The following is a 25,515-nucleotide window of genomic DNA, read 5'->3' on the forward strand; positions in this document are numbered from 1 at the left end:
AAAAAAAAAAAATAGGAACAGGAATTGATGGAACGACAAAAAGTAGTTCCGTCGTTCCAGTTTCGTTCCAAAAAAAAAATCCGATATTTTAACACAGAAACTGAAATTTCTGTTTTTGACACGAAACGTCGTTTTTGTTCTTACCAAACGTAGCCTAAGATTTAGCTGTGTTTTGTAGTCATCCGAAAAAAAAGTTCAAAAAATCTTCCATTTGCGATCCATGATTCGTTTTTTTGAAACAAACCATGTAAACAAAAATAGGTCAAAAACGAGAAATGTTGAAACATTTGAGTTTCGTTTCAAAATGAATTTTAACACATAAACGAAAAATTCTAATTTTGATATAAAACAACGTTTCTAGAATAAAAACTATCAAACATAACCACACTTTTTTACTCATTAGATTTGTGGAACTTGTTATACAAGAAAATTTTTATTGATTTTCTGCTATTTTACTAGCACTAGTAATGAATCAGAGTCGATTCAAAAGATGGGTTACAGGAATCGTCCAGAATTGTGATTGCTCTAGGCCGATTCCTCAAACCATGCATGTTGGCGGCCTTCTCAAACTTTCCCTTCTCCAAAGTTCCACCGTTTTGTTTAGAGAATGTCACATCTCCCAACTGATTTTTAGCTGCATAGTGTGAACCTTTTGACTTTCTATATTAAAGTTACGGGGATAAAGTTAATACTTAAGGTGCTATAAATGTATCAATCCAGAATCCAGATCCTCATTTATGAAGGGTCTAGGTCGAAATCCACATTCCCAAAAGATGCACCCATTGGGGTTAGATTATGAAGGGTCTTAGTCTAGGTCGAGGTCCACATCCCCAAAAGATGCACCAAGGGTAGATTCACCCATGATGGGGATGGCACCCTTGCTGCGTAGAGAGCCCCTTGGATATCAATTATAATACGTTGGAATTCACACCCCCAAAAGATGCACCTATTAGGGGGATCACACTCCCCCGTTAATAACTTTTGACTCATCCCCAATGCTAGTCGATATGGAATTGAGAGAGGGTACTCTTTGAGGCCATGATTGGGGGTAGATTATGAAGGGTCTAGATCTAGGTCAAGGTCCACATCCCCAAAAGATGCACCTATTGGGGGTAGATTCAGGGATGGCACCCTTGCTACCTAGAGAGCCCCTTGGGTACCAATTATAAAAGGTTCGAATTCACACCCCCAAAAGATGCACCTATTGGGGGGATCACACTCCCCTGTTGATAACTTTGATTCATCCCCAACGCTAGTCGATATGAAATTGAGAGAGTGGACTCTTTGAGGCAATGACAATATGCAACAGATGTGGCTCAATATTGGTACAGCCAAGCCCTAGGCATGTGAAAGTTTGTGGTCCATTCAAAGGCGCTTTTGTGGAGTTCCAATCGTCAACTTTGACAAAGCAAGTTGAGCATATGTCGAAAGGGCATCAGATTTCTTCATTCCTATCCACACCTGTATATAAAATTCATCAATTTGAACAAATTTCCTATGAGAGGCTGCCTATGGATTGCAATGGTGAAAACTCAAGCTATCACGAAGAACATAGGTTTGAGTTCGAGAGCGGCAGCCACTTTGTGTAAAATGATGAAGGTTAGGACCAACTCCAATCCACCCCTCTTAGGACCATATCAAAACAGGACTTGCATTAGGTTGTGACCACCTTTTATATCCATTGTTGGGTTATCAACTTGAGTAGAGCTTGTGACATCTTATAAATCATTGTGAACAGATAGTTATGGACGCTTAGAGTGACCAGTTGTGAATAGTGTATATGGGTAGGAGGTCCCAATGCCAGAGGAAGAGGCGAGTTAGACATGGAAATAGAGGGAAAAAGTCATGTCTTTTTTTTAATTCCAATATACTAAGCTTTCATGAGAATACAACTTCCCTTAATGGGTTGATTGAGACAAGAAAAGCCAACTTGCAGGCAATGTAGATCTAAGTATGTAGCAGGTCATATCAGGGTTCGATGAGAATTATTCAATTTTCACTGAAGAGCAATGAACACTCCATGTGAGTGGCTCCAAAGTATGATTTATCTCTATCAATACGGATCCGATCTAGATCAGTATCAGAGAGGATCGGTGCATAGCGATCATTTTTACCCCTTTTTCAAAAAAAGTGCGCTTTTTTAACTATTTTACCCCTAAAACTATACGGATAACCAATCCAAATCAGTTAAAGACCGGGGATTGATCTCAGCCGATATCAATACTTGAAACCATGCTCCAAGAGGTAAGAGTCAAACTCAGAACCACACTTTTCCTGATGCGAAATTCCCTTGCCAAGTTGGCTACCCATTGGGGTTAGTTCATGCTGGATCACTAATATGAAACATTCTCCCAAAAAAACAGTATATATATATATATATAAAGGAAAATGTTGGGAGCCCATCCTTGTGTCTGTCTTTCACCCCCCACAAGCAAAAGACATCCTTGCCCCTCCTAACCCAGACAGAATTGGAGCAAGGCTCTAGCACAAACACTAAATAATTTATACAATCATTCTTCTAAGTAATGTTACAAAAGTTTCTTTTTTAGGATTGAAACCCTTCCTCTAATTTCCCTTGAAACCAAACAGAGCATTAAGGATCATAGCCTATGGTTTTAAAAGTCAGAACCAAACCTGGTCCAACCAATTCTAATCCGAATTAGGTCAGAAATGACCAAAATCATTCTGGAAGATCTGAAATATGGGTAATCAGCTACGATCGAACGCAACCCTAGAGTGTCATTTAAATATGCTCAATCAATAATTAATTAAGAATATAAACCAAAAAAAAAAAAAAAATGCACATATAATAATTATAATAAAGCAATCAAGCCAAGAAAAAAAAAAAATCTAACACATCCAAATTAAAAAACTGAAACTAAAACCATCCAAATCATCCAACTTGTACCAATGAAGTCCACATTAATTGATTAGTGAAATCATGAAATCATTAGTTCAGAATTCTAAGAAATATGTTCTTGCGGTGTGCAGGGCATGAAATGAATGCCTCTCTCCATTGCGGGTCTGACATGATCTTCAAAACTGCCTTTGTATACAATTCCTCATCTATATATTTGACTGTCTCCAGCACTTCAAGGGCCCTAGTAATGCCATACTTCAGTTCATCATCTCTCTCCAACCTTGATCTGGAGATGTCTTGATGGCTTTGGATTCCAGTGGGGAATCAGAGTTTTCCTTCTTTCTCTTTGTATTAGGTGTCCTATCATGATTGTGGATTGGAGACGCTGTGGGGTTAGCTTTAAGTTGACTATCTCCCAATGGCTCAACTCTCTCAGCAACATTAGAGTCCCCACAAGACTCATTATTATCCTCCATGTCATTTGATTCATTTGTTGACAAGGCATTACAACTCCTCGTGCCTCCATCACCACTTGCATAAGTATCCCCAAATATCATGCAAATTTTTTGCCACTGTAGAAGACCATAGTTCTTGAACTTTGCCCAGTTAGGAACTGTCTAATTCTTGAACTTTGCCCAGTTAGGAACTGTCTAACATACATGAACACCCACAATCAGTAAATATGATCATATTACTCCTCAACTGTGCAGGTTTGTGTCAAACTATTCTAACCGAATCCAATTGTCTCCAATAATAGGGGCAGTTGAGGAACAAGATGAGTAACACTAGCTCAAATTCTGTAATGTAATAAAATTATTGAAGTGATGCAGATTCAAGGTTCCAATAGAACTATGCTTGCAGGAGGATGAAGATCAGGCCACCAGGGTAGTCTGCAGTTCGGTCTGGTTCCCTTATAAACCAGTGTTTAGTTCAGTACAGAGTACAGACCATATGGTTGGAGTTTCTGGCTTTCCCCAAAACCTGACTCATGGGGTCTATTTAAGTTGTATTTATTTTTATTTTATTGTATCTAGAAGGCTGGGAATTTTTATTTTGTTTTGGTAAAAAGAAGGCTGGGAATAGCAGCTATAAGTTCCAGTAATGTTTTGATCCATTTTTAGATGTTTTTATTTTCAAAGAGTTTTATTGTAATAAGATTTCTCCTTAGCCTATGCATGTAGAGTTTCCAAATTCTGTTGCATGTAGAGTTTCCAAATTCTGTTACTTCTTAGTTTTATAAATAAATAAAAGGGGATACTCCCCCCCACCCCTGCAGGGCTCTTCAGAGCTAGTTCTGTTGTGGGATTCAGTGGAGCCTGGTGAGATTCTAGGATTGGGGTTTGGGGGGATTCCTGCCTGCACTACAGTTGGGGTTCCTGAACATATGTTTCTTCCTCTTTGCTTCTTCTTTCTCCAATCGATCAAGGTTAGTTTTCTGTGTTCTCTCATTCCAGCACAAACCAGTTTCCAATTCTGCTTTGTTCTACTGAGATGCTATTCTGTTAACTGGCTGCTGTTATGTTTTCCTTTCAGTTTTCACATCAAAATTCTAGTTCTGGCATAATAATTCAATTCTGTCCATTGATTTATATAGTTCTGTTTCTGCTTTCATTTTCTCTATTAGCCTGTGAGTTCTGTTTCTTAAATTGTGATTGCTATTTCTTGAAAGATTCTATTTCTGAATCTGAGTTTCTTATTCTGTTATTAGCTTCTGTAAGCTACTTAAAAGTTCAATTTGCTGCCTTAATCATATTCAGGTTTAGTTTGTCAATTCCTGCCATTGGTTTCTATTTTCTAACAGGATTTAAGTAATGTGCTATTTCTGAGACTACTCCATATCCTGGAATCTGGCCATCATATTTCACTCAAACTTCACTGGTTTGTTACCTATTACCCATTAAGCCTACTCGACCAGAAAATAAAGCCCATCTGAGTTGTCTTTGTTGAGATGTAACAAAACTCCAATTTCTGGTCACAATATCCTTTGGGATTCTAAACCCAATATTTAGGAGACCAATAACCCCATTGGCAAGCATCGACTCTTTGACTGGAACAAGTGTGGAAACGAGTGCAGACAAATGGAACCACATAAGAAGAAAGAAAAACCAATGTTAACAATGCATTTCCAAATACTCTACAGTTAATTAATAAACCCATAGAACTAAGAAAGGAGTATTAAATATGAGTAAGAGACTCACCTCATAAACAGAAGTCCTCAACCACTGTTTAAAATCTTTGACTGCCCATGATTCACTAAATTGCATTTCCTTCAACCACTGCTTAAAATCTTCAACTGTCCATGATACCCTCAACCAGTGCTTAAAATCTTTAACTGCCCATGACACCCTATTACTAAATGCCATTTCCTTCAACCACTGCTTAAAATATTCAACTACCCATGATACCCTTTCACTAAATGTCATTTGCTTCAACCGCTGCTTAAATTCTTTAACTGCCCATGATACCCATTTCTCTAAATGCCATTCCTTCAACCATGGCTCAAAATATTCAACCGCCATGACACCCTTCCACTAAATGCCATTTCCCTCAGCCACTGCTTAAAATCTTCAAAAACCCCTGCATTCTTAACATTCTGAGATACCCCTGATTGTGAAGCTTTCCATGAATTGGCAATGGAATCTAAATTGGCTTTCCCTCCGTAGCAAGATGGTTCTTCAGTACCCTGGTGGCTTTCCTCAGACGTTTTAATAGCAAAACCTGCAAGTCGGCAGAACTCCGTACCCTTAGAGGCCCACTCAGAAGCTCTACCACAAACTAAGTGACTTAATCCGCACGGGGACAGGACCTGGTATACAATAATATCATAAAATTACAAATATAAATCTGTCAAGCATCTAAAAATAACCAAACTGCATTATCCAGGGGTAAGATCCAAAGAAACTCTACTGAATAATGATACTTGTTGGCCACAACAAGGAATAGAATCCATCACTTGATGGGTCCTGTGTCAGGTACTCCAACACATGAATAACTCAACAATATATCTGGAATTATCCATTCTATTGGCTGCTCTTTAGACTATTCACAATTAAGAATTCTCATTATCCAAGAAGGTGGTATGAGGATAGTCGCTATAATCCAATCAAGTAAATTTGTATAGTAGTTCGGTACGAGCTATATAATGGCCTATTATATGATGGTTCTCAGCTTCTACTAGCTAGTTGCATTTACCCTCTCACCTGGGTCTTTGCATCCATAGAGAAATATGCATTTGAGCAACCCTGAAAGACCCTATCCCAAAAAGAAGCACATACAAGAGGAGGTCCAGGCTTAACACTAACACGTGGATCACAGATGGAGCATTCCAAAAGTTCCTAAAATTGCAAGCACTCTTGGCTGGCTTCTCCTGCAGAATCCAACATTATTATTGATAACAGAGCTGGATGTGTCTGGGAAACATCACAACATGTGTTACTGCTGCACACCCTGCAAAGTGTAAAATCTTTGGGATCCCTATTTCTTGGAAGTTTCCCTTCAAATGAGAATGGTGGAAAGCGGCCACCCGGGAAATGCACACTCCATTAGGTTTACCTGTATTTCAGAAAATTCAAAGAAAGGTAATAAAGGTTCCATCAGAAGCATTAAATTCTACAGAAAGAACTAGCATTTCGAATTCGAAGAAGTATTCCAACTCAACTTATTATACATGGCATCCAGAAGGTTTCGTGATGTTTGGGATCTACATGCACATATCAACAAATGCGTTTACCAGGGCCATTCCCAGATTAGGGCAAAAGTATTCCCACATCCTGATGGGATTTATCTGAGAATTTCTGACTAACTATACGCAGAAAGTGACATTACTGGAATGTTGAATGCCACAAACATTTTCCATCTTGTCAGTAATCAGAAATCCAATCAATAACATTTGTGGCACAACAGAGGCATTAGGATTCTAGGACAACTGAATACCAGTTCAATGGTTGGATGGATATTTTTATGGCTTCGGATGCGATTCCAATAGCTTGCAAATGGCAGTATGACATGGTGGCATCAAAATCATACATTCTTTCTTCACGGAAGGTGTGATCCTAAACAAGGGTGGATGATGATAGTGAAATTAGCTACAAGGCCACTGACAAACTAGTCTGTTTTTCTAAGAGAGACCAACGTTCCAGAAGTACTTGTGCCCCTCCTTTTGTTTGTGGGGAGGGGAAGAGGAGCATTCCGAATTGGCGGGTATGTTTCATGATCACTGATTCACTGGTTGTCTAAGCCTAATTTCAAGAATGAACCACCAGGTGTTGGCTAGAATGATCTTATTATTCCATCTACTCTATCATTGGCGCCACACAACCGTTCCTAATTTCTAAACTAATAATTAAAATTGAAACCCAAATTCCAGAGTTCAAGTTTGAATATGTTTGAGCTTACACAAAATCCAATGAATCCAAAAACACATACACCCATGAGAAATTGAATGACGAATCATAGTCCCCAAATAAAAGAGAACAGGAAAAAAAAACAAGGGTTTTAAATTGAGATCAACAAAATCAAAAGAGAAGCTTCAATAGTTCGGTTCACAGTACAGATAAATGTTTTGCTGCATGCGAGAGACCTAACCCTTTCGAAAGCACACACAAAGGGGGAGAGAGAGAGAGAGAGGAGCGGTTGGTACCTGAAGAAGGAGAAATTAGGAAGGCGTAGAGGAGCAAAGAAATCAGAACACGAAAATCCATATTCAATAATAATGCAAGTCCTGTTGTGCAACGGAAACTCAGGGAATGGTTTAACGCTCAAGTAGATGTTTTAACTATGAAATAGCATCCCCACTATGAGAATGGGGTAGAAGATGAATTAATGGCTTCTTCGTGCACAAGCCACAAGGAGCGTCTATGAAGAACGAACAAGGATGCAAGGAGCTTAGAGTTCATTAATCGCAATTTGTTTATAGATACAGCTACTGCTTCAACATCTACCAATCATCCCTTAAGCCTCAAGACCTGAGGTTTACCCATCTGTGTCCAGCATCGGTATTCTTCAACTTGCATGAAGATGATAGGGTGACCATTGCATGCGGCGTGAAATTTCCAATGCATTGGTAGAAAGTATACAGTCCCAAGAGCTATCCATTGACCATATTTAATAAGGTTCTTACGGCCCGAGCTCCGAGGTGACTTTTCACTCTCCAATGTTAGTCTTGTTCTGCTCCTTCGCACGGCGCCAGTTGGTGTTCTTCATTCCTTTTTTATTTCCGCAATGGGGAATTTACTATCACTCCCCCTTACCTATATTTACTCAAAAATTTCTATTTTTTACTTTTCTACTAATACCCCCTGCTTTTTTATTTTGGATAATTTACAGCACCACCTTCTGAAGAATGCCATTATTATACGAACACCCCTTCTCCTTTACCAAATTAGACTCAGACCCCCTACCGTCAGTCACTGTTAGAGAATATACCTCAAATGCTGACATCAGCAGGTCCTTTTTTTTTTAAATACCATTTTACCCTTAAATACCATTTTACCCTGAAAAAAAAGGTTATACTCTGCAACGTCTTAACTAGTTGGGTCTTGTTCTCTCAACCTCGTCAGACCATTCCTAATCTGTGGTCGCCGCTGGGAGGCTGGGAGAGAGGAAGAGGGGAAGAGAGGAAGAGAAGAGTGAAGTTTCGACGCTATAATCCGTGGTCGCCACTGGGTGAAGTGGGAGATAGGAAGAGGGGAAGAGAGGAAGAGAAGAGTGAAGACAAATCTGCTCTCGATTTAATCTGTGGTTGCCGCTGGGAAGCTGGGAGAGAGGAAGAGAAGATTGAAGTTGCGTCGCTATAATCCGTGGTCGCCGCTAGGTGAAGTGGGAGATTGGAAGAGGGGAAGAGAGGAAGAGAAGAGTGAAGACAAATTTGCTCTCGACCTCTGCACAAATCGTCTATGGTCGCCGTCGGGAAATCCAGGAGAGAGGAAGAGGGGAAGAGAGGAAGAGAAGAGTGAAGAAAAATCTTCTCTCGACATCTGCAGGGAACGTGAGGGTGATCCGACAGATATCGGTACAACCCTTCTTCGACGACAAAGAGAGGAAGGCATCGGAGATCCGTCTGGGGAAGGGACAAATGGTGTCGATGCTAAGAACGGATTGAGTATGGAAGGCGTTCGTGTTGGAAGGGGAGAATAGAGACCACGAAGCGGTGAACATGACGGGGCCGAGGGTGTGGATATCCATCTTCTCTAAATGGAAGGTTTGTACTTCTGTCTCTAATCTCTCTCTCTCTCTCTCTCTCTCTGAAATTAACATCATAGATGAGATCGACCAGACCTTCTCCATTGCTTTGCTTCCATTCCGTTTCTTAAACTTGGATTCTATACCATTGGGAAAGAAATCATCGACCTTTGCTTGGATCGGATCTGCAAGCTTGCGGATAACTGTACTAGTCTCCAAGGTTTCCTGGTTTTTCTTCAACGAGCCAAAGCTGGGTGCTCTGAACGATCGCCGACGGTCTTCTGAAAAAAAAAAACATCACCAATGGTCCAAATCTATAGATGTAATCCGAAGCCCGTGATGCCAGATCCAGATAGTAGAGAGACAAGTCAGTGGGAGTGAAGAAGGAGAAGGAATCTCTGTAGTCTCCGTCGTCGTCGCCGTCGCCGTCGCCATCTCCCCCATCCGCCATCAGGTTACAACATGAGTTTTTAGTGAATAGGGAGGGTAGAACGGTCATTTTAACTCTTGATTTAACAGTAACTGACGGTAGGGGGCCTGAGTCTAATTTGGTGAAATAGAAGGGGTGTTCCTATAATATTGGCATTCTCCAAGGAGTGGCGTTGTAAATTACCCTTTTATTTTTATATCTCTTTCTCTTTTGTTTCTTTTAAATACTTAGATTACCATTCTTTTCGACTTGTAATCTATTATATTTTTTTCATATTGATTGATTTAAAATATGATTTGAACTAAACCACTTACAAGTTTTGTCTCATCCAATCATCAAGGATATTGACATAGCTGATGTGCCCTTAAAGTTATTATTTATTTATTTATTTATTTTATTTCATCACATCAATCATTAGTGATGTTGTTTATTTATTATTATTATTATTTTTTTATCTCATCCATCATCACAAATTTAGCAATCTGTTTTTTTATCGGTATTAGATTGGTATCGGTCTCAACCAAACTGAGGATTAAAAAAAATAAAATAAAAAATGCTTGGTACTTGATTGGAACATATGATACCAATACAGATATATATATCGAATACAAACTTATTCTTTTCTAAATTTACAATATCCTTGATAACTAGATGAAATAAAACTTGTTAGTGGTTTGATTCAAACTATGTTTTGAACCAATCAATTTGAAAAAAGTGTAATATATTACAAGTGAAAATGAAGGATAATCTAGGTATTTAAAAAGAGCAGGGAGAAAGAGATGTAAAAATCAAAAAACATGAGAATATTAGTAAAAATGTAAAAGGTAGGGGAATTTTAGTAAATATAGGCCAAGTGTAAAGGAGTAATAGTACATTCCCCTTCTGGGAATAAGAACCCTCTTCGGAGTAGAACGTAATTGGTCATGGGAGAACAATTTAGTATGTCTTTGGTCGTAGATTTGATTTTGAAATTTATTAAATAAAGAGAGAGAAAATAGATTCCAAAATGGATGAAATTATTATCATAGGTGAACCTGATTGAGTCTAGACACAGGAATGGAACAAAATCCACTCCCCACCATGGTCCAAATTTTCGTCACTGTTGATGCCAGGGATGCTTTAGCGTCCACTCCAATTGGCATCAACATTGATGCAAGGTTGCTCTAGGACAGAAAACTCTTCTCTCTTTTTTTTTTCCTTCCAAAAAAACAAAAGAAAGCTATCAGATTGCATAACCCTCTGCCAACACATGGCCAAGTGGAAGACATCCATAAAGGGCAAACTCATGGGGTAGGGTGGTAATTTCACCCTCCTTACCACCATGGCCTTCTTTTCATGCAAAGGAACACCCAAATTATGAACCAAAAAATAATCAATAAAGGATTCAAATCCTCTTTGCCCTGAGTGACAGTGAGGATCTAAAAGCTAGGAGGGCCCTGCCATGCACCATCACGGGCATCACTATGGTTTGAGAACTTCCTATTATAAACAAACCAATATCAATCCGATCGCCCTAAAGCTAACAGAAATACCCCTGATTTTATGTTTAAATTCATTTTTTATCATTTTATTTCTTGTCCGTATTGATCCACTAATACGATATCCTTAGAATTAACTAAGGCCAATATGAATCCCATCCAGCCGTTTCCAATCAATCCCATCCGATTCGAAGAATCTAATCATGCTCATCGCAGGATTTAAACCATAGTCTAAATACGCCCAGACAATTCTCTCATTGCTTAGGGAGAATAAAAAATCAGGCTGATGTAGACCCGAATCGACAGAATTCCAACGGACTCGGATCAGACTGATTCTTGTACGGAAACTGCATTAATGGATCTACGACCCGATTCCAGCTAGACCAATTTTGATCCTATTGATCCAGATCCTGATTTGATTATGACAATTGTCTCCTTTATTCTTTTTTTTTTTTTTTTACAATAACGCTGAGTATCCACCTCATGAGATCATACTGACCTCACAACCGTATAAACCAAGTCATACCAGAGTTAAATGAGAACCATTCAACTTAGTTAAATGAGAATCATTCAACTGAGAATCATTCAACTTTTACTGATAGTTATGAAGAACACTAAACACCCTGTATAGTTGGGCCTATGGAGGCAAGAAGAATAAAACTCAAAACCACACGCTTCCTGAAGCGAATGTCCAACTCAGTTGCCCCTTGGGATTCATAGCTTAGCTTTCCTTCCCTTCCCTTCCCTTCCCTTCCCTTTCCTTTATCTGCATTTTAGTAATTTTGAATATTTAGGGTCTCAGCAATTTACATTCACTGGTAATCTCCCTCAAACGTTAGCTGCTTAAGGCTCATAGCCCAGGGTTTTTAAAGCAGGAACCGGCCTCCAAATATGGTCCACCCAATTCTGATCCGAATCAGGTCAGAATTAATTTCTAAATATTTAAGAAACAAAAGCTCTCAATGGCAGAAACAAGAATCTCATTTTTTGTCTAATTTTTTCTGATCTATACTAGAAAAGATTATAGCATAAACCAACCCAAATTTTATCTCATGTCGAAGTTTTACTTCCATTTGCATATCAGCTAGTCATTAACCACCCGATCCGCATCATCAAATACATTGCCTTAACATTGTGGATAGTAAGATGAATTTCAACCAAAATTGTATGGAAAACTTAATTGTCAATCTAGACCTGCAAATAGTATTTTAACATACAGTGTATAAGAAGCTTGCAGTCTGACATGGTTGAAGTCGAATGCAATATTTTCTTGAACCAAAATTGAAAAAGTAAGCTTTTAATTAATCTACAATACTGTGTAAGAAAACAAAAATGTAGATGATAACGAACTATTCTAATGCTAAACAATAAGTTAACAGAGGAGATGTTTACACAAACAAAGTCACAAAAGATCTTATCTGCTTCACTTCCTATTCCGTCGACTAGTTGAGGTCTGCTGGCTCATCTTAGCTTCCAGTCTCTTAGCAGTGCGCAGAATTGCTGCTTGCTTTTGGCGCTTGCTGTGGCTCTTCCTTTTGCTGCACAAACAAGCATAGGCATATAAGAAAAACATAAATTAAAAAATGAGACAGGTAAAGCTTCATCCCCAGCTTTTTCAAAGAACTAAAGGAACTTGTCTGCTCAAAAAAGGGCAAGAATTAAATGAATGAATAGAGAGAGATGAATGCACCATAGTAGTACCATAAATCCAATCAAATGGTGAAACAATATTCAGTAGATTTGAACTGCATTTTGAATTATCTGATTCAAAAAGGAAAAGAAAATCTTCCCAAATGAAAAAGAAGAAATCCTTCCTCATCAAATGAAAACATTATCATCACCTGTTAGTCAATGAAATATCATCTCATAAAGTGAGAATCATTTGTATCGAAACAAAACATCTAATTTTTACTGGAGTTGCTTGGTTCTAATTGAAAACTTTCATTGTTCTATAAAACTACTAGTTCTGGTGTAGTATTCCATTCTGTCCATTGATTTCTAGTTCTGTTTCTGCTTTCAGCTTCTGCATTGTTCTAAATTGTGATTGCTATTTCCTAAAAGTTTCTATTATTGAATCTGGTTTCTAAAACTGAGTTTTTAATTCTGTTTACTAGCTTCTGTTAGCTACTTAAAGCTCTGTTTTCTTCCTTATAATCATATTCAGGTTTAGTTCGTCAATTCCTGCTATTGGTTTCTGTTTTCTAACTGGATTTTAGCAACCTACTATTTTTTAGACAACTCCATATCTTGGAATCTGACTCTCAGACTTCTCTCATATTTTACTGGTTTGTTACCTATTACCATATCTTGGAATCTGACTCTCAGATTTCTCTCAAATTTTACTGGTTTGTTACCTATTACCCATTAGCCAACTCAACCAGAAAATTAAGCTCATCTGACTTGTCTTTGTTAAGATAAAACAAATCTCCAATTTCTGGTCTTGCGTGGAATTTCCTTTGGGATTCTAAACCTAGTCACCAGGAGACCAATAAACCATTGGCAAGCATCAACTCTATGACTGGAACAAGGGCGGCAACAAGTGCAGACCAATTTGTCAAGTCAAAATACAAACCTCTAGACATATAGTCAACCATGTGAAAAGGTTAGACCATAGCCAAGAGGAAATCACATTCTCCCCATTTTAAGAAAAGCCAGAGATTCCAGTGAATCAATCTGATTCAAGATGGTAAAGGGTCCATAAGACAGCTATGCATATTTTCAACTCCATCAGTGGTCTGTTACTGCATCCATTTTGTACTTATGATAAATTTCTTAATAATCAACTCTTTTATTTCCTGTGCCAAAGCACCCCCATAAGGGGAAAAAATATCTCATTCCTTTCATTCCTTCTTCCAATTTGTAAATCATGCTCATGGAAAACCTAAGGGAATTCATTCTAAAATAGTGGAAGCTAGACTTCTAGAGATTCAATTGATTTTTAGCATCTAACCCAAAAAAAACAAAAATGTAGTCATGGGCTAAGAAAAGTTAAATCAGGACTATGGAGAGGGTGCAAGGACTTTGCAGAGGAAACATATAAAGTATGAGAGGGTATGAATACATGGGATGTTATATAATTGAATTAGGGTCTGAAATTTGACATGTGGCCACACACTCCATCCACATGGCACGACAAGGTGTTCAATCCAGCAAAAAATCTATGAACAGGCGATCCAACCAGGAACAATTCCCAGTCAAAAAGAAGTTTAGGATTCTCAGTCAAAAGGATTATGGCAAGGATTTCAGAACAGTTAAAAACAAGGAGAAAAAGTATACTAACATCAAAAGGCATGAAATGTAGACATGATTAGAGTGATGATCAAAGATTGAGATAACTCTGTATGAAATTCGATTTGAATAAAAGGAATCGTATAGAATTAGAATGTCAGTCCAAGACACACTTATATGATCACAACATATCAGTGAACTTCTATGATCACAACGTATCGGTGAGCGTTCGAAACTGACAGCTGTGATCTGCTGAGAAAACTTAAGGACCACACAAGAAGAAAGAAAAAAGAATGAAAAACTTATGTTAACTATGCAATTCCAAATAACTCAACAGTTAATTGATAAACCCAGAGAACCAAGGAAAGAAAGGAGTATAAAAGTAATAAGAGACTCGCCTCACAAATAAAAGTCCTGTCGTGAGCACCATCCCTCCAACAGCCCATGATACCCTTTCGCTAAATGGAATTTCCCTCAACCACTGCTTAAAATCTTCAAAAAACCCTGCGTTCTCAACTTTCTGAAACACCCCATATTGTGAAGGTTTCCGTGAATCTGCAATGGAATCTAAACTGGCTTTGCCTCCGTAGCAAGATGGTTCCTCAGTACCCTGGTGGGTTTCCTCAGGCGTTTTAATAGCAAAACCTGCAAGTTGGCAGAGCTCCGTACCATTAGAGGCCCACTCGGAAGCTCTACCACAAACAAAGTCACTTAATCTGCATGGAGACAGGGCCTGACAACACAATAATCATGAAATCAGAAGAATAAATATGTGAAGCATCTAAGAAATACAAACTACATTATACAGGGGTAAGATGCCAATACACTCTAATGAATAATGGTACTTGTTGGGCACAACAAGGGAAGGTGGAATCCATCACTTGATTGGTCCTGTGTCAGGTATCTCGAACACATAAATCAACTCAATCAGATGACTGGAATTATCCATCATATTGACCATTATCTAGACTATATAGCGTTAAAAATTTTCGTTGTCCAAGAATGTGGTAATAAGATAGTTGCTATAATCCAGTGAGGCCAACTTTTAGAGTAGTTCTATAAGAGCAACTATATGATGGTTCTCAGCTTCTACTAGCTTATTGTATTTACCCACTCACCTGAGTCTTTGCATCCATAGAGAAATACGCATTTGAGCAAGCCTGAAAGACCCTATCACAAAAAGAAGCACATACAAGAGGAGGTCCAGGCTGAACACCAACATGTGGATCACAGATGGAGCATTCCAAAAGTTCCCATAATTGCAAGCAATCTTGGCTGGCTTCTCCTGCAGAAGCCAACCTTCTTATAGATAACAGTGCTGGATGTGTTTGGGCAACATCACAACATGTGTTCTTACGGAACACCCTGCAAAGAGTCAAATCTTTGGGACCCCTATTTACTTTTCTTGGAGGTTTCCCTTCAGATGAGAATGGAGGAAAGCGGCCACCCTGGGAAATGCATACTCCATCAGGTTTACCTGTATTTCAGAAAATTCAAAGAAATATTTAAAGCTAACACGATAAAATTGGCTAATTATTTCATCTTGTGTATTTCATTATTGAACAAAAATTAAATATAGGATACTTCAAGAATAGTAAGGCTCCATCAAAAGCATCGAATTCTACACAAATTTCTAACAGTTTGATTTCGAAGAGGTATTCCAACTCAATTTATCATACATCGCATCCGGAAGGTTTCTTGATGTTTAGGATCACTACATTCAGATATCAACAAAAATGAGTTTACCAGGGCCTGATTAACTTCAGGATTTCCCAGATTAGGACAACAGCATTCCCAGATTCCTAATGGGAGTTATCTGAGAATTTCAGACCAATTATAAGCATACACAAAAACATTACTGGAATGTTGAATGCCATAAATATTTTCTATCATGTCAGCCGTTAAAATTCCAATCAGTAATAATTGTGGCAAGCCAGAAGCATTAGGCTTCTAAGACAACTTAATTGTTCAATGGTCAGATGGATGTTTCTCTGGCTGCAGATGCCATTTTCAATAGCTTGCAAATTGTAGTATAATGTGGGTGCATCAAAATCATACATTCCTCCTCACGAAAGAAGTCATAGTGTGATCTTAAATAGCCACAGTAAAAAACGTAAGTTCCAATAACCTATGGATTAGCAAAGGTGGATGATGGTAGTGGAAACAGCTACAAGTGTGCTTCTTTCTTTCTTTTTTTCCTTCTTTTTTTTTTTTTTTTTTGGAGGGGGGGGTGTTGTGGTTGGGGGAAGGGCATTTCGAATTGCACTTATGTTTCATGATCACTGATTCAAAACAAACAATAACAACAAACTCAATCTTATCCCAACTAAATCAGTGACCAATGATCACTAATTCACTGCTTGTAAATTACTCAATACACCGCAACTAAGCCTTATTCCAACAATGAACAACCAATTATTGGCTACAATGATCCTATTCTTCCATCTACTCTATCATTGGCGCCACACCACCGTTTCTACTTTCTAAACTAATACTTAAAATTGAAACCCATATTTCCCGTCAAGTGCTGATCAATTAATTTAGAATGAAACAATCTCTGCTTTGTTCTTCCAGAGTTCCAGTTTAGATATGTTTGAGCTTGCAAAAAATCTAATAAACCTAAAAACGCATACACCAACGAGAAATTGATGGAGAAATCATAGTCCCGAAAGAAAACACCCTAACCCTTTTATCGAGAGAGAGAGAGAGAGAGAGAGAGAGAGAAGCGATTGCTACCTGAAGAAGGAGAAACGAGGAAGCCGAAGAAGAGCAAAGACAGCAGAACACCAAAATCCATGTTCATTAGTGTCAGTCTTACGCCTCTGGCGCTTTCTATTGCAAGTTCTGTTGTTCTTGCCGGTCCTAAGGACTTGGTATTGACTAGGACCGATGACTATGGACTAAGGAGGGAACTGCCTGTGCTTACTCTTTAGGTTGTGTTTGTTTGAGGGTAAACAGTAAAGTATATTATGAAATTTATTAAAAAGCAATAAAAAATTATGCCCTGATGAGGATATAAAGAAAAATAATATTTTGCCACATGTAAATTTCAAATTATTCAAATTTAATCATAAACCCTTCCAACTATGAACCCAAGTTTCGATGAACTTGAATGCTTTTTTTTCGTCTTCTTTCCTTTTTTTTATCCCCCAAAACTGAAAAAAGAGGGGGAGAGGAATTAGTCAAAGATAATTTATTGTATCTTTAATCCTCTTCACCCCTTTGGCATGTCAATAACTAAAATGAAAGAAAAAAAATGTCACCGCATCCAAAAATAAACGATTAGTATATCTCTTGCATTTTCATCTATTCATTCCCTCTAAAAAAAGGGTTTTCCTTTGTTTTTCCACTTGGCCAAATCCTTTTGGTTGAAAGTTTAAATTAGACATCTAGATGAATGAGAACATTTGGGGTCAAGCTAAAAGAATTCTAATCTTATAAGACTTTAAGAAAAAAAATTTAAAGATAAATAAATAAGGAAAGATATGAATGTTGCGATATAGTGATTAAGCGGTCAAAACAGCCTCATGTATGCACTAGGTATGCCATTTTTAGAGGATTTGAACTTCAAGGGCTGCAAACCTCTTCACTGAATGCTAAAGAATATGGTGTTGCCTTAGTGGCTGAATAAATATCGTATGATAGGATAATCGTAGATTAGATTAATTGAAAATCAATGCTACCGTGCTTTACTAATGGATTCAAATCCTCGCCCGTTGGTTTGGGCATCCAAGGGTTGGGAGTCCCTTAGAATGTGTATTCGGAAATACTTCTAATCGCCAGATGTGACTAGGCACCCAGCACGGCCCTTGAACCAATTGTGAGTCCATGATACAAATTTCCTTCCACTTTCTTGTGTTGTGTCTACGGGCTTCGCAAGAATGGACAGAATTAGACTGGAGGAATTTTGGAGTTGGACTCCTGGACCACCTTAGAATAAGGTTTCCAAGCCCACCACCAGAGAGGCTGACTAGAGGAAGATGGGCACTTATAGCCTTAGATTAACAAATAAAACTACAAATACAACGTGGGTGTGTGTATATATATATATCCATATGTTCTATTGTTTCCCAGTTGGGTTTCCTGACCATTTCAAAGTTAAAATTAAATATTCATAGGTTAGTTCCTCACATCCAAAAAGAATGTTGCCATCCTAGTCAATGTATATCATCAGCCTCTATTTTTTTCATACACACTCATTCATTCCCTTTAATGCAATTTTTTTGGATATAAAGCTCTCTCCCCTTGCCTTTTATTTTTTCCTAAATGAACATCTATTTTTTGTCATGTCAAAGAAGCTGAAATTTTATGAACAGGTTGACTCTTATGCATTATATTCATATATTTTCATATATTAAATTTCATAATAAATGAAAGTTTCTTAAGTGGTAAAATACATTGAAAAATTAAATACCACCAAAGAGGGGAGTAGACCACCAATGGTATGCATAGACATAGATGAGAGGGGTTGACATTACAATAAATGATTGAATTTGGGTATAAAATTTAACATGTGGCTTATCAAACCATTTACTATATATCCCAAGTATCAGTATTCTCAGATAACCTTTCACTAGCGAAACTAATCCTCATTCAGAAATACATTATTTGCATTAAAAATATATATTTTCACTCATTTTCAACGACTGAATAAGAAAAAAAAAAATTGATCAAACCAAATTGTATAGAAAAAATTTTAAATAAAAAATATCCTCTCTCTCATTGATTGGAAAATTTTTCCTATATGTTGAAGGTATGATATGCCCTTTGCTTTCCTTGACATCCACACAAGACACAATGATAAATACTGACGTAAATTAAGCTAAATCAGACATAAATTTGATAACCTCATAATGGCATCATGCATGATAATTGAGAACGTAATAAAGTACTAAATGGCGTACTTTTCAGTCAACAATAGAAGCTGTGTCATATATCGACTTCTAAAATCAAACTAATACAGCCAAGGATTTTAAACTCGGAATAAGAAAGTGATTCTGATTTGAATCGGATTGAAATCGGTCTTAAAAACCCTAAAATCATTTACTTTGGAACAAATCGAATCCAACCAATCCGATTCCCATTTTTAAAACATTTTACACAGCCAAAACGTGCCCTTGTCCACGTGGTCTCTAATCTCTAGGCTTTGTCGTGCCCATCACCTTTGAGAAGTAGATGCCTCAGACCCAAAGGTCATAAGACAACTCAAGCCTCCCCATCTCCCTCCGCAGCCGGCGGGCCCGGCAGGCCGGCACTCCAATATTCACCACGTGCGTTTAATCCTTGAACCATAAAAGGTTGTCGTCCAGTAACTGAGGAATAAAGGAATAAATTAGCTAACCGTCGATTTAATGGTCTCTAGTACTACTGTGGCGGTCATGGCTGGTTCATCATCAGATGAAGAAGAGAGAACGATCCTTGATTCTCAAATGGCTTTCTCTAATTCATCTTCCCCAGCTCGCCTGACCCTTTGGCGTCAGTCCTTGCTCTTCAATGGTAATGGTTACACAGTCTATGATGATTTGGGTGGTGGTTTAGTTTTCAGGGTTGATAACTATGCCTCCAACTGGAAGCAGGAGATGTTCCTCATGGATTTCTCCGGCCATGTCTTGTTCACCATCTGCCGCCGCAGTAATAGTAACAACAGTAATAGTATATCACAGTTAATTTGGAAGAAACTTAGTATATTGGAGAGTTGGGAAGCATTCAAGGGTGACAAAGAGGAAGGAATAAGATATGGTAGTGGTCTTCAGAAGCCCTTCATGGTAGCAACAAAGGCCTTCAGCAACTCTTGTTGCAATATAACAGTAGCCACGGGAGATAAGTACTTAATTAAGTGGTCATGTCGAGAGGGATGGTCAAAGATCTTCCCGGCGGCGGCAGCAGCAGCTACATTACCAATAGCCCAGGTAAGAATTTGGAAGATATGGATCACTGATGCATCATATTGATTCCATTTTTGATTAAATTATTAATTTTTTTACATTTTTGTACGTTACAGATTAGCAAGAAATTTGGGACACCACCGGAATCTTCTTCGCTAGGAAAAGATGTCTTTACTCTGACTGTGCAGCAAGGGGTGGATCAAGCTATAATAATGACGATGGTTATGATCAGTTATGCTATGAGATGAGTTCCCTGTACCGGATATGCTTGCCCAGGTGCCAAGTATTTGACTCGTTCTGGCTACACTGGAGATATTGTATTTAGTTCATTCTTCGTTCCTTCGTGTGTAAAACTGGAGAGAGAGAGAGAGAGAGAGAGAGAGAGAGGTCTTCTGCATATATTTAGGTTTTACTGTATTGTGTATATTGTAGCTGAAACCTAATAATGATCATAGAAAGCTTCTTGTTACGATCTCATAAATAATATACCATGCATTAGGTTTTTTTTTTTTTTTTTTTTTGGGTGGGGGGGTTGGGGTGGGGGTGGGGGCGGAACGTTTCTGATGCTCATATTTCTCTGAGTGGGTTATTAAAACCTGCTTACCCATAAAATTTTATTAATTAAAAGTAACAATATTGTAGAAAGAAGTGTTGGGAATAATCCTACATCGGAAAATTTTGGAAATGTTGGTGCAATAGGCTGAGTTGGGCCGGGTTTTTGAAAACTCAACCCAGCCAAGAATGCAAGGTAGGGGTGTTAATTGGTCGATTTGATTTGGTTTGGTTTTAGTGTAGGAGTGGGTGAATCCAAAACCAAACTAATGAGGGAAAATTCGGTTTCAATTCAGTTGGATCTGGCTGGCTTGGTCAATTCGGTCCATTTTGGATTCGATTCCTTATTGGCTTCTCGTAACATTGGTTTTGATCCAGTTTTATATATATATATATATATATATATATATAAAGTTTGTATTCGGTGCATGAGGCTCTTGCATGTATGATGTCCAATGGAAAAGAATTACGTAGTCTTACACCAAGAAATGTCAAGTACCTATTTCGACCATTTGACCACCAGGTTGCAAAATTTCCACCTTACCTTTGAATTCATTTTTCCAATTTTAATTCGATTTTGATGTGTTCCAATTTGAATTTTAGCTTCACAATACCCCAATATATCCACCAATCCAATTGCATCGATTCAGTTTCAATAGTTTGAATTAGGATTTGACACCCCTCGCGCCAGGCTCAACCAATGCCAAGCCCTTTTGAGCTTAGGGCTGATTGGGATTGGCCGGCACTATTGGAATTGGTTATCCCAATAATTACCAGCTTTAAATCTCCGCCATCTCTTCCTCATATATATTTATACAATTTTTAATGTAAGATTAAAGATGAATGCATTCTCTTAGTTATTTCTCATATAAAGAATGTGTTGCCTATCAATAAAGCTAGACATCCCAACCCACTTATGCATTCGTGTTATTGGTCTATAAAAAAAGGAAAAAAGCAACCTAATGCATGAGGCTCTTGCAACTGCAGGGTCTAGGAGGAAAAAATATATGTAGTCTTACCCCCTGTTTCGCATAAGAGGTTGTTTCCAAGTTTTAAACCTATAACCAACATGTTGCTAGGCTGGCATCAACCGTGAGCCCATGCCCAACTTGGCCTTAGCAGAGGCTTAGAAATCTTAGCTTTGGCCCACCCTGTGGCCTGATAAGCTCCAGCCCAAGCTTTGTCAAGCTCAAGACTGATATTCTAAATTAGATTTAGATAGGCTATATGGACTCGAACCTTAGGTTTTCTCGGTAAAACAGATTAAACTGATTATTATCGAAATCAGACAAGCTTGGGCTTGCCAAGCCAATCTTGCACCCCTATCTATACATGTACACTACTCTATGGTTAAGTGATGACATATGAGCACACCAACATAAGAGTATAATTGATACATATTCAAATTCAACTGATATTCGAAGGCATTCAAGGTCAGAAATCAGAACTATCAAACCTGGAAGTGAATTTTAAAGTAATATGCTAGGTTTCACCTAATTATTGTTTAACGAAATTTAGTTGTTGCTGGGCTTGTAGCCAAGTTATTGCAACCCCTATATTTGTGAAACCTAGGGGAAAGTGAATTATTCCATTTCTTTTGTTGTCAGCGAAGGTTGTAGCCAAGTGGCAACCCAGGTCGTAGCCAATTTTTTTTTTAATTATTTAGCCATGATCACACTTGGGTATGAATAGGCTCCCCAACTCCTTGGTGGGGAGGGGATGAGCTGCTTCACCTAATTGTTTACAGTTACCCAAAAGAGAGAGAAGAATATATATATATATATATATAGAGAGAGAGAGAGAGAGAGAGATATCTGCCTGGTGGCATGGCTCTTGCACTAACATACAAGGTTCGCAAAATAAAAAAGGAGAATAGAACACTCTCAAGCACGACTCCAACACCTCAACACAAGGCAACAAAATGACACCAACCCTATGAGGATTTGGTTCCTCTCCAATGACCTAAACCTCTAACAATCCTCCAACAAAATGACACCAACCCTATGAGGATTTGGTTCCTCTCCAATGACCTAAACCTCTAACAATCCTCCAACATGACTTGGGCACACATCCCAACACCTAGGGATGGGTGAATAGTGAAAACCACCAAGAGTTAAGAAGAGTGACCAAGACGGATCGAAGGGTTGAAGAGTCACTGAAGAGGATCCTAATCCCCGGGTCAAACCAATAAAACCCATCGCTTGTTCATGCCAATGTGCGAGACCCCCTTATTAGCGAAAACAATTTGGTTGATGCCTCTGCTTTTTTCGCAAAAGGATCATTTATATTAAAAAATAAAATTAATTAATTAATTACAAGAATATAAAAAACCAAAAATCCAACTCTAGGGCATTATCATCAGCAGAGAAAACTCACAGGTAACAAGACACGGGCACGACACCTAGAAAAAAAAAATCAAAAAAACTGTACTTTCGAAGAAGAGTAAGCTTTCAAACCAACCAACATTGACCACTTCTTTAAAAATGCAGTCCTACTAGACTTTGAATCCTACTACATATTGCCTCTGCTTACAATAAAAAACAATTGAATAATTCAATTAACCCTAATCCATACTAGGGCAACAGTCCATTTTTCCCTGCACCGCTGCAAAAAACTGCACAATCAGGGAGCGTTTCATCCATGTTAATATGTCCGTAGGTGCTCTCATTGCCCCCTGCTGGAAATAAGAACTCTCAGAGGAGCTGAGTTCATCTTCCAAGAAATACTCTATTTAAATGTTCGGGAAAAAAAAAAAGTAGTCCAAGTTTGTTCCATCTTTACCGGAAGTGATTCTCAACCACCAACGAACGGAAAATTTGAAATTTTTTTGCTAGTGTTCACAACAAACAATACTTATCATAAGCAACCATTGACCTGAGATGTGAGAAATAAAGATTCTCTTCTTTTAACTTCCTAAACATTACAAAGCTCTCAGAGCAGTGAACTCGGAAACCAGCTCTCAATACATCATATAAACACAGCAACACAAACACACACACGCGAATCCTCTCCTATCCTTCTTCATACAGTCCCCTCGCCGAAGGTAAGCTTTACCACACCAGTACTCCTCTCTCTTCATATTATTACAGCTATCCACACACAAACAGACTCTTTTACGCTAGACCAGTAGAGTACTAGGAAAATTCACATATATATAACTATACTATAAAGCAGAGTTTCTGGGGGAAGAAGTTGCATTGGCCGGTCAAAAAGCTGTAGAACGAGCCCTCATTATCGTCGTCATCATCGTCGTCGTCAAGTAAAGTATTCTCTTACTCGCATTCACACATCGTAAGGAGAAGGAGGGCTCCTGGCTCCATCATCCCTTGCTGCTCTCTCGTACGCATCCGACGTTGACTTCCGTCGGAACCGGTTCGATCCCCTACTTCCTGCCCACCACCACCACCATCAATAAATCATTCTTTTCTATTTAATCCAAACCCAACAAAATAAATTAAACATTCAATTAGTACTAATGTGGGTTCTTCGTTACACATCATTTCGTAGTGTGGTCCATCGATGATTGATGATTTAACTTTAATCTAATCTTCAAAGTTGAATGATTCAAAACAACAGACAATAAATTAGAGGCTCACCGGAAAATGGAGATACCGGAGGAGTAGATCCGGCCGGTGAAACCGGCGGTGATCCATAATTCCCAGGAGGCTTTACTATCATGATGCTTCGCGTAACCCTAGTAGCCTCCTCCGTCATATCATCACCATACAATCTTCCATTCCCTCCCTCCGCCGCTTCTGCAAATCAAAACGGACCCTAACAAATGAGCAATCAGAATCAAAATACGAAAGATTTGGAAGACGATCCATGAGCTATCAAAGACAATACCCTTCCCGGAATTGGATCGGAAACTAAAGTTGGACTCCTTCCGTAGCTTGCCAAGGCCGTTATCTGGCCGAGGTCCGGCGACTGTGTCGTCCCAAAGCTTATCTAAGAGACCCATGATGGATATGGGAGTGTTTTTTATTTTCCTCTGAGAGAGCAAGAGTAGAGTTCAGAGTCTTCAGACCTCAAAGAGTATTCTCGAATCTCCAGAGATGTTTCCACTTTCCTGGAAAAGAACAAGGAAGGGTTCTTCTTCACTACCCACGAAGGAGGAATTGGCGGGTCTTTTGCCTAGAGGGTTGGAGATACGTTTAATAGGAGGCAGGCATTAAATGTCGAACATGTCTAAAGAGATAAGAATGTTTTGGACCGTCGATAAAGATATAAAGGGTCTAAGGTGGGTGAGAGGTGGGCCAGTGAATGGGGAGATACACGTCTGTGGGATAAGAACGAATTGACAGGTGATCCCAATTTTTTTTGAGTAAAACACGCAACAGCGGCAACGTGGCATTTTTTCTAAGTAGGGGCAAGAGGTGGTCACGTGATGAGTCCCTTTCCTATTAGGTTGTGGCATTTAGTTTATTACCCCTTCCCAACTTTTTTATTTTATTTTTTGTTCTAATTTGTGGGGAAGATTCTCTTAATCTAAGATCATTTTTCCTAATTAAAATTTTATTTAAAAAATAATAATAAATCTTATGTGATAGGACCATGGTTTCAAGTATCAGTCTCGATCATGTTGGATGGGTATCCGTTGAGACTGAGTCCTGATCCATCATCGATTCGGATTGATTACCAATATCATTTTAAGGGTAAAATAATAAAAAATTAGTACTTAAAAAAAAAAAAAAGGGCAAAACCAATTGATACCCACCAATCCGATCCGATCTGGATTGATAACAACAGATACCATTATCGATACTGATATCGTCTCTTATAAAGCATAGGACGTAGAAAACACTTTTTTTTTTAATATGTAAGAGAGAGCTACCCCAGTCATGCATTTACATCCAATAAAGGAATAGTGAAATGACAATCTCATCCTCTTTTGAGTTACCT

General features: G+C 38.4%; 4 protein-coding genes across 11 annotated transcripts; 1 reads left to right on the forward strand and 3 right to left on the reverse strand.

Moving 5' to 3' along the window:
• Nucleotides 1-2,790: 2,790 nt before the first annotated feature.
• LOC122091112 lies at nucleotides 2,791-8,062 on the reverse strand. 7 transcript variants are annotated; one of them, XM_042660941.1, is made up of 4 exons: nucleotides 7,500-8,062; nucleotides 6,163-6,412; nucleotides 5,059-5,666; nucleotides 2,791-3,477 (listed from the first exon to the last, which is right to left on the reverse strand). In XM_042660941.1, exons 3-4 carry the CDS (start codon nucleotides 5,377-5,379, stop codon nucleotides 3,118-3,120), a joined length of 681 nt encoding a protein of 226 aa, XP_042516875.1. In that variant the 5' UTR covers nucleotides 5,380-5,666; nucleotides 6,163-6,412; nucleotides 7,500-8,062; the 3' UTR covers nucleotides 2,791-3,117. The 7 variants fall into 7 exon arrangements, 6 of the variants coding, with proteins under 6 accessions (XP_042516875.1, XP_042516874.1, XP_042516873.1 ...); XM_042660940.1 differs by having other exon boundaries at nucleotides 5,059-5,578; nucleotides 6,061-6,412; XM_042660939.1 differs by having other exon boundaries at nucleotides 6,061-6,412.
• Nucleotides 8,063-12,195: 4,133 nt separating this feature from the next.
• Nucleotides 12,196-17,121, reverse strand: LOC122090999. Its single transcript, XM_042660791.1, has 4 exons — nucleotides 16,913-17,121; nucleotides 15,295-15,653; nucleotides 14,575-14,909; nucleotides 12,196-12,486 (listed from the first exon to the last, which is right to left on the reverse strand). The coding sequence occupies exons 1-4, from the start codon at nucleotides 16,977-16,979 to the stop codon at nucleotides 12,372-12,374; spliced, it is 876 nt and encodes a 291-aa protein (XP_042516725.1). The 5' UTR covers nucleotides 16,980-17,121; the 3' UTR covers nucleotides 12,196-12,371.
• A 2,433-nt stretch (nucleotides 17,122-19,554) lies between these two features.
• On the forward strand, nucleotides 19,555-20,309 carry LOC122092361 (protein LURP-one-related 11-like). Its single transcript, XM_042662672.1, has 2 exons — nucleotides 19,555-20,085; nucleotides 20,178-20,309. The coding sequence occupies exons 1-2, from the start codon at nucleotides 19,555-19,557 to the stop codon at nucleotides 20,307-20,309; spliced, it is 663 nt and encodes a 220-aa protein (XP_042518606.1).
• Nucleotides 20,310-23,495: 3,186 nt separating this feature from the next.
• LOC122091131 (dormancy-associated protein homolog 3-like) lies at nucleotides 23,496-24,759 on the reverse strand. Of its 2 annotated transcripts, none has more exons than XM_042660966.1 (3): nucleotides 24,460-24,759; nucleotides 24,210-24,368; nucleotides 23,496-23,995 (listed from the first exon to the last, which is right to left on the reverse strand). In XM_042660966.1, exons 1-3 carry the CDS (start codon nucleotides 24,572-24,574, stop codon nucleotides 23,886-23,888), a joined length of 384 nt encoding a protein of 127 aa, XP_042516900.1. In that variant the 5' UTR covers nucleotides 24,575-24,759; the 3' UTR covers nucleotides 23,496-23,885. The 2 variants fall into 2 exon arrangements, with proteins under 2 accessions (XP_042516900.1, XP_042516901.1); XM_042660967.1 differs by having other exon boundaries at nucleotides 23,496-24,002; nucleotides 24,460-24,755.
• Nucleotides 24,760-25,515: the final 756 nt, after the last annotated feature.

Source organism: Macadamia integrifolia, chromosome 10 (genome assembly GCF_013358625.1).
Source record: "Macadamia integrifolia cultivar HAES 741 chromosome 10, SCU_Mint_v3, whole genome shotgun sequence".
NCBI classification, from domain to species: Eukaryota; Viridiplantae; Streptophyta; class Magnoliopsida; order Proteales; family Proteaceae; genus Macadamia; species Macadamia integrifolia.

Excerpts from the sequence above, each read along its gene's own strand:
- LOC122091112 (XM_042660941.1), bottom strand. The coding sequence starts at position 5,379 with ATGGCGGTTGAATATTTTGAGCCATGGTTGAAGGAATGGCATTTAGAG. Across the intron at positions 3,478-5,058 it reads TGAGGACTTCTGTTTATGAG|ACAGTTCCTAACTGGGCAAA; the intron begins GTGAGTCTCTTA and ends TTCAAGAATTAG.
- LOC122090999 (XM_042660791.1), bottom strand. The coding sequence starts at position 16,979 with ATGAACATGGATTTTGGTGTTCTGCTGTCTTTGCTCTTCTTCGGCTTC. Across the intron at positions 15,654-16,912 it reads CCTCGTTTCTCCTTCTTCAG|GTAAACCTGATGGAGTATGC; the intron begins GTAGCAATCGCT and ends TCTGAAATACAG. Across the intron at positions 12,487-14,574 it reads ACAGGACTTTTATTTGTGAG|CAAAAGGAAGAGCCACAGCA; the intron begins GCGAGTCTCTTA and ends TTGTTTGTGCAG.
- LOC122091131 (XM_042660966.1), bottom strand. The coding sequence starts at position 24,574 with ATGGGTCTCTTAGATAAGCTTTGGGACGACACAGTCGCCGGACCTCGG. Across the intron at positions 24,369-24,459 it reads CCGATCCAATTCCGGGAAGG|AAGCGGCGGAGGGAGGGAAT; the intron begins GTATTGTCTTTG and ends TTTGATTTGCAG. Across the intron at positions 23,996-24,209 it reads TCCGGTATCTCCATTTTCCG|GGGATCGAACCGGTTCCGAC; the intron begins GTGAGCCTCTAA and ends GGCAGGAAGTAG.
- LOC122092361 (XM_042662672.1), top strand. The coding sequence starts at position 19,555 with ATGGCTGGTTCATCATCAGATGAAGAAGAGAGAACGATCCTTGATTCT. Across the intron at positions 20,086-20,177 it reads CTACATTACCAATAGCCCAG|ATTAGCAAGAAATTTGGGAC; the intron begins GTAAGAATTTGG and ends TGTACGTTACAG.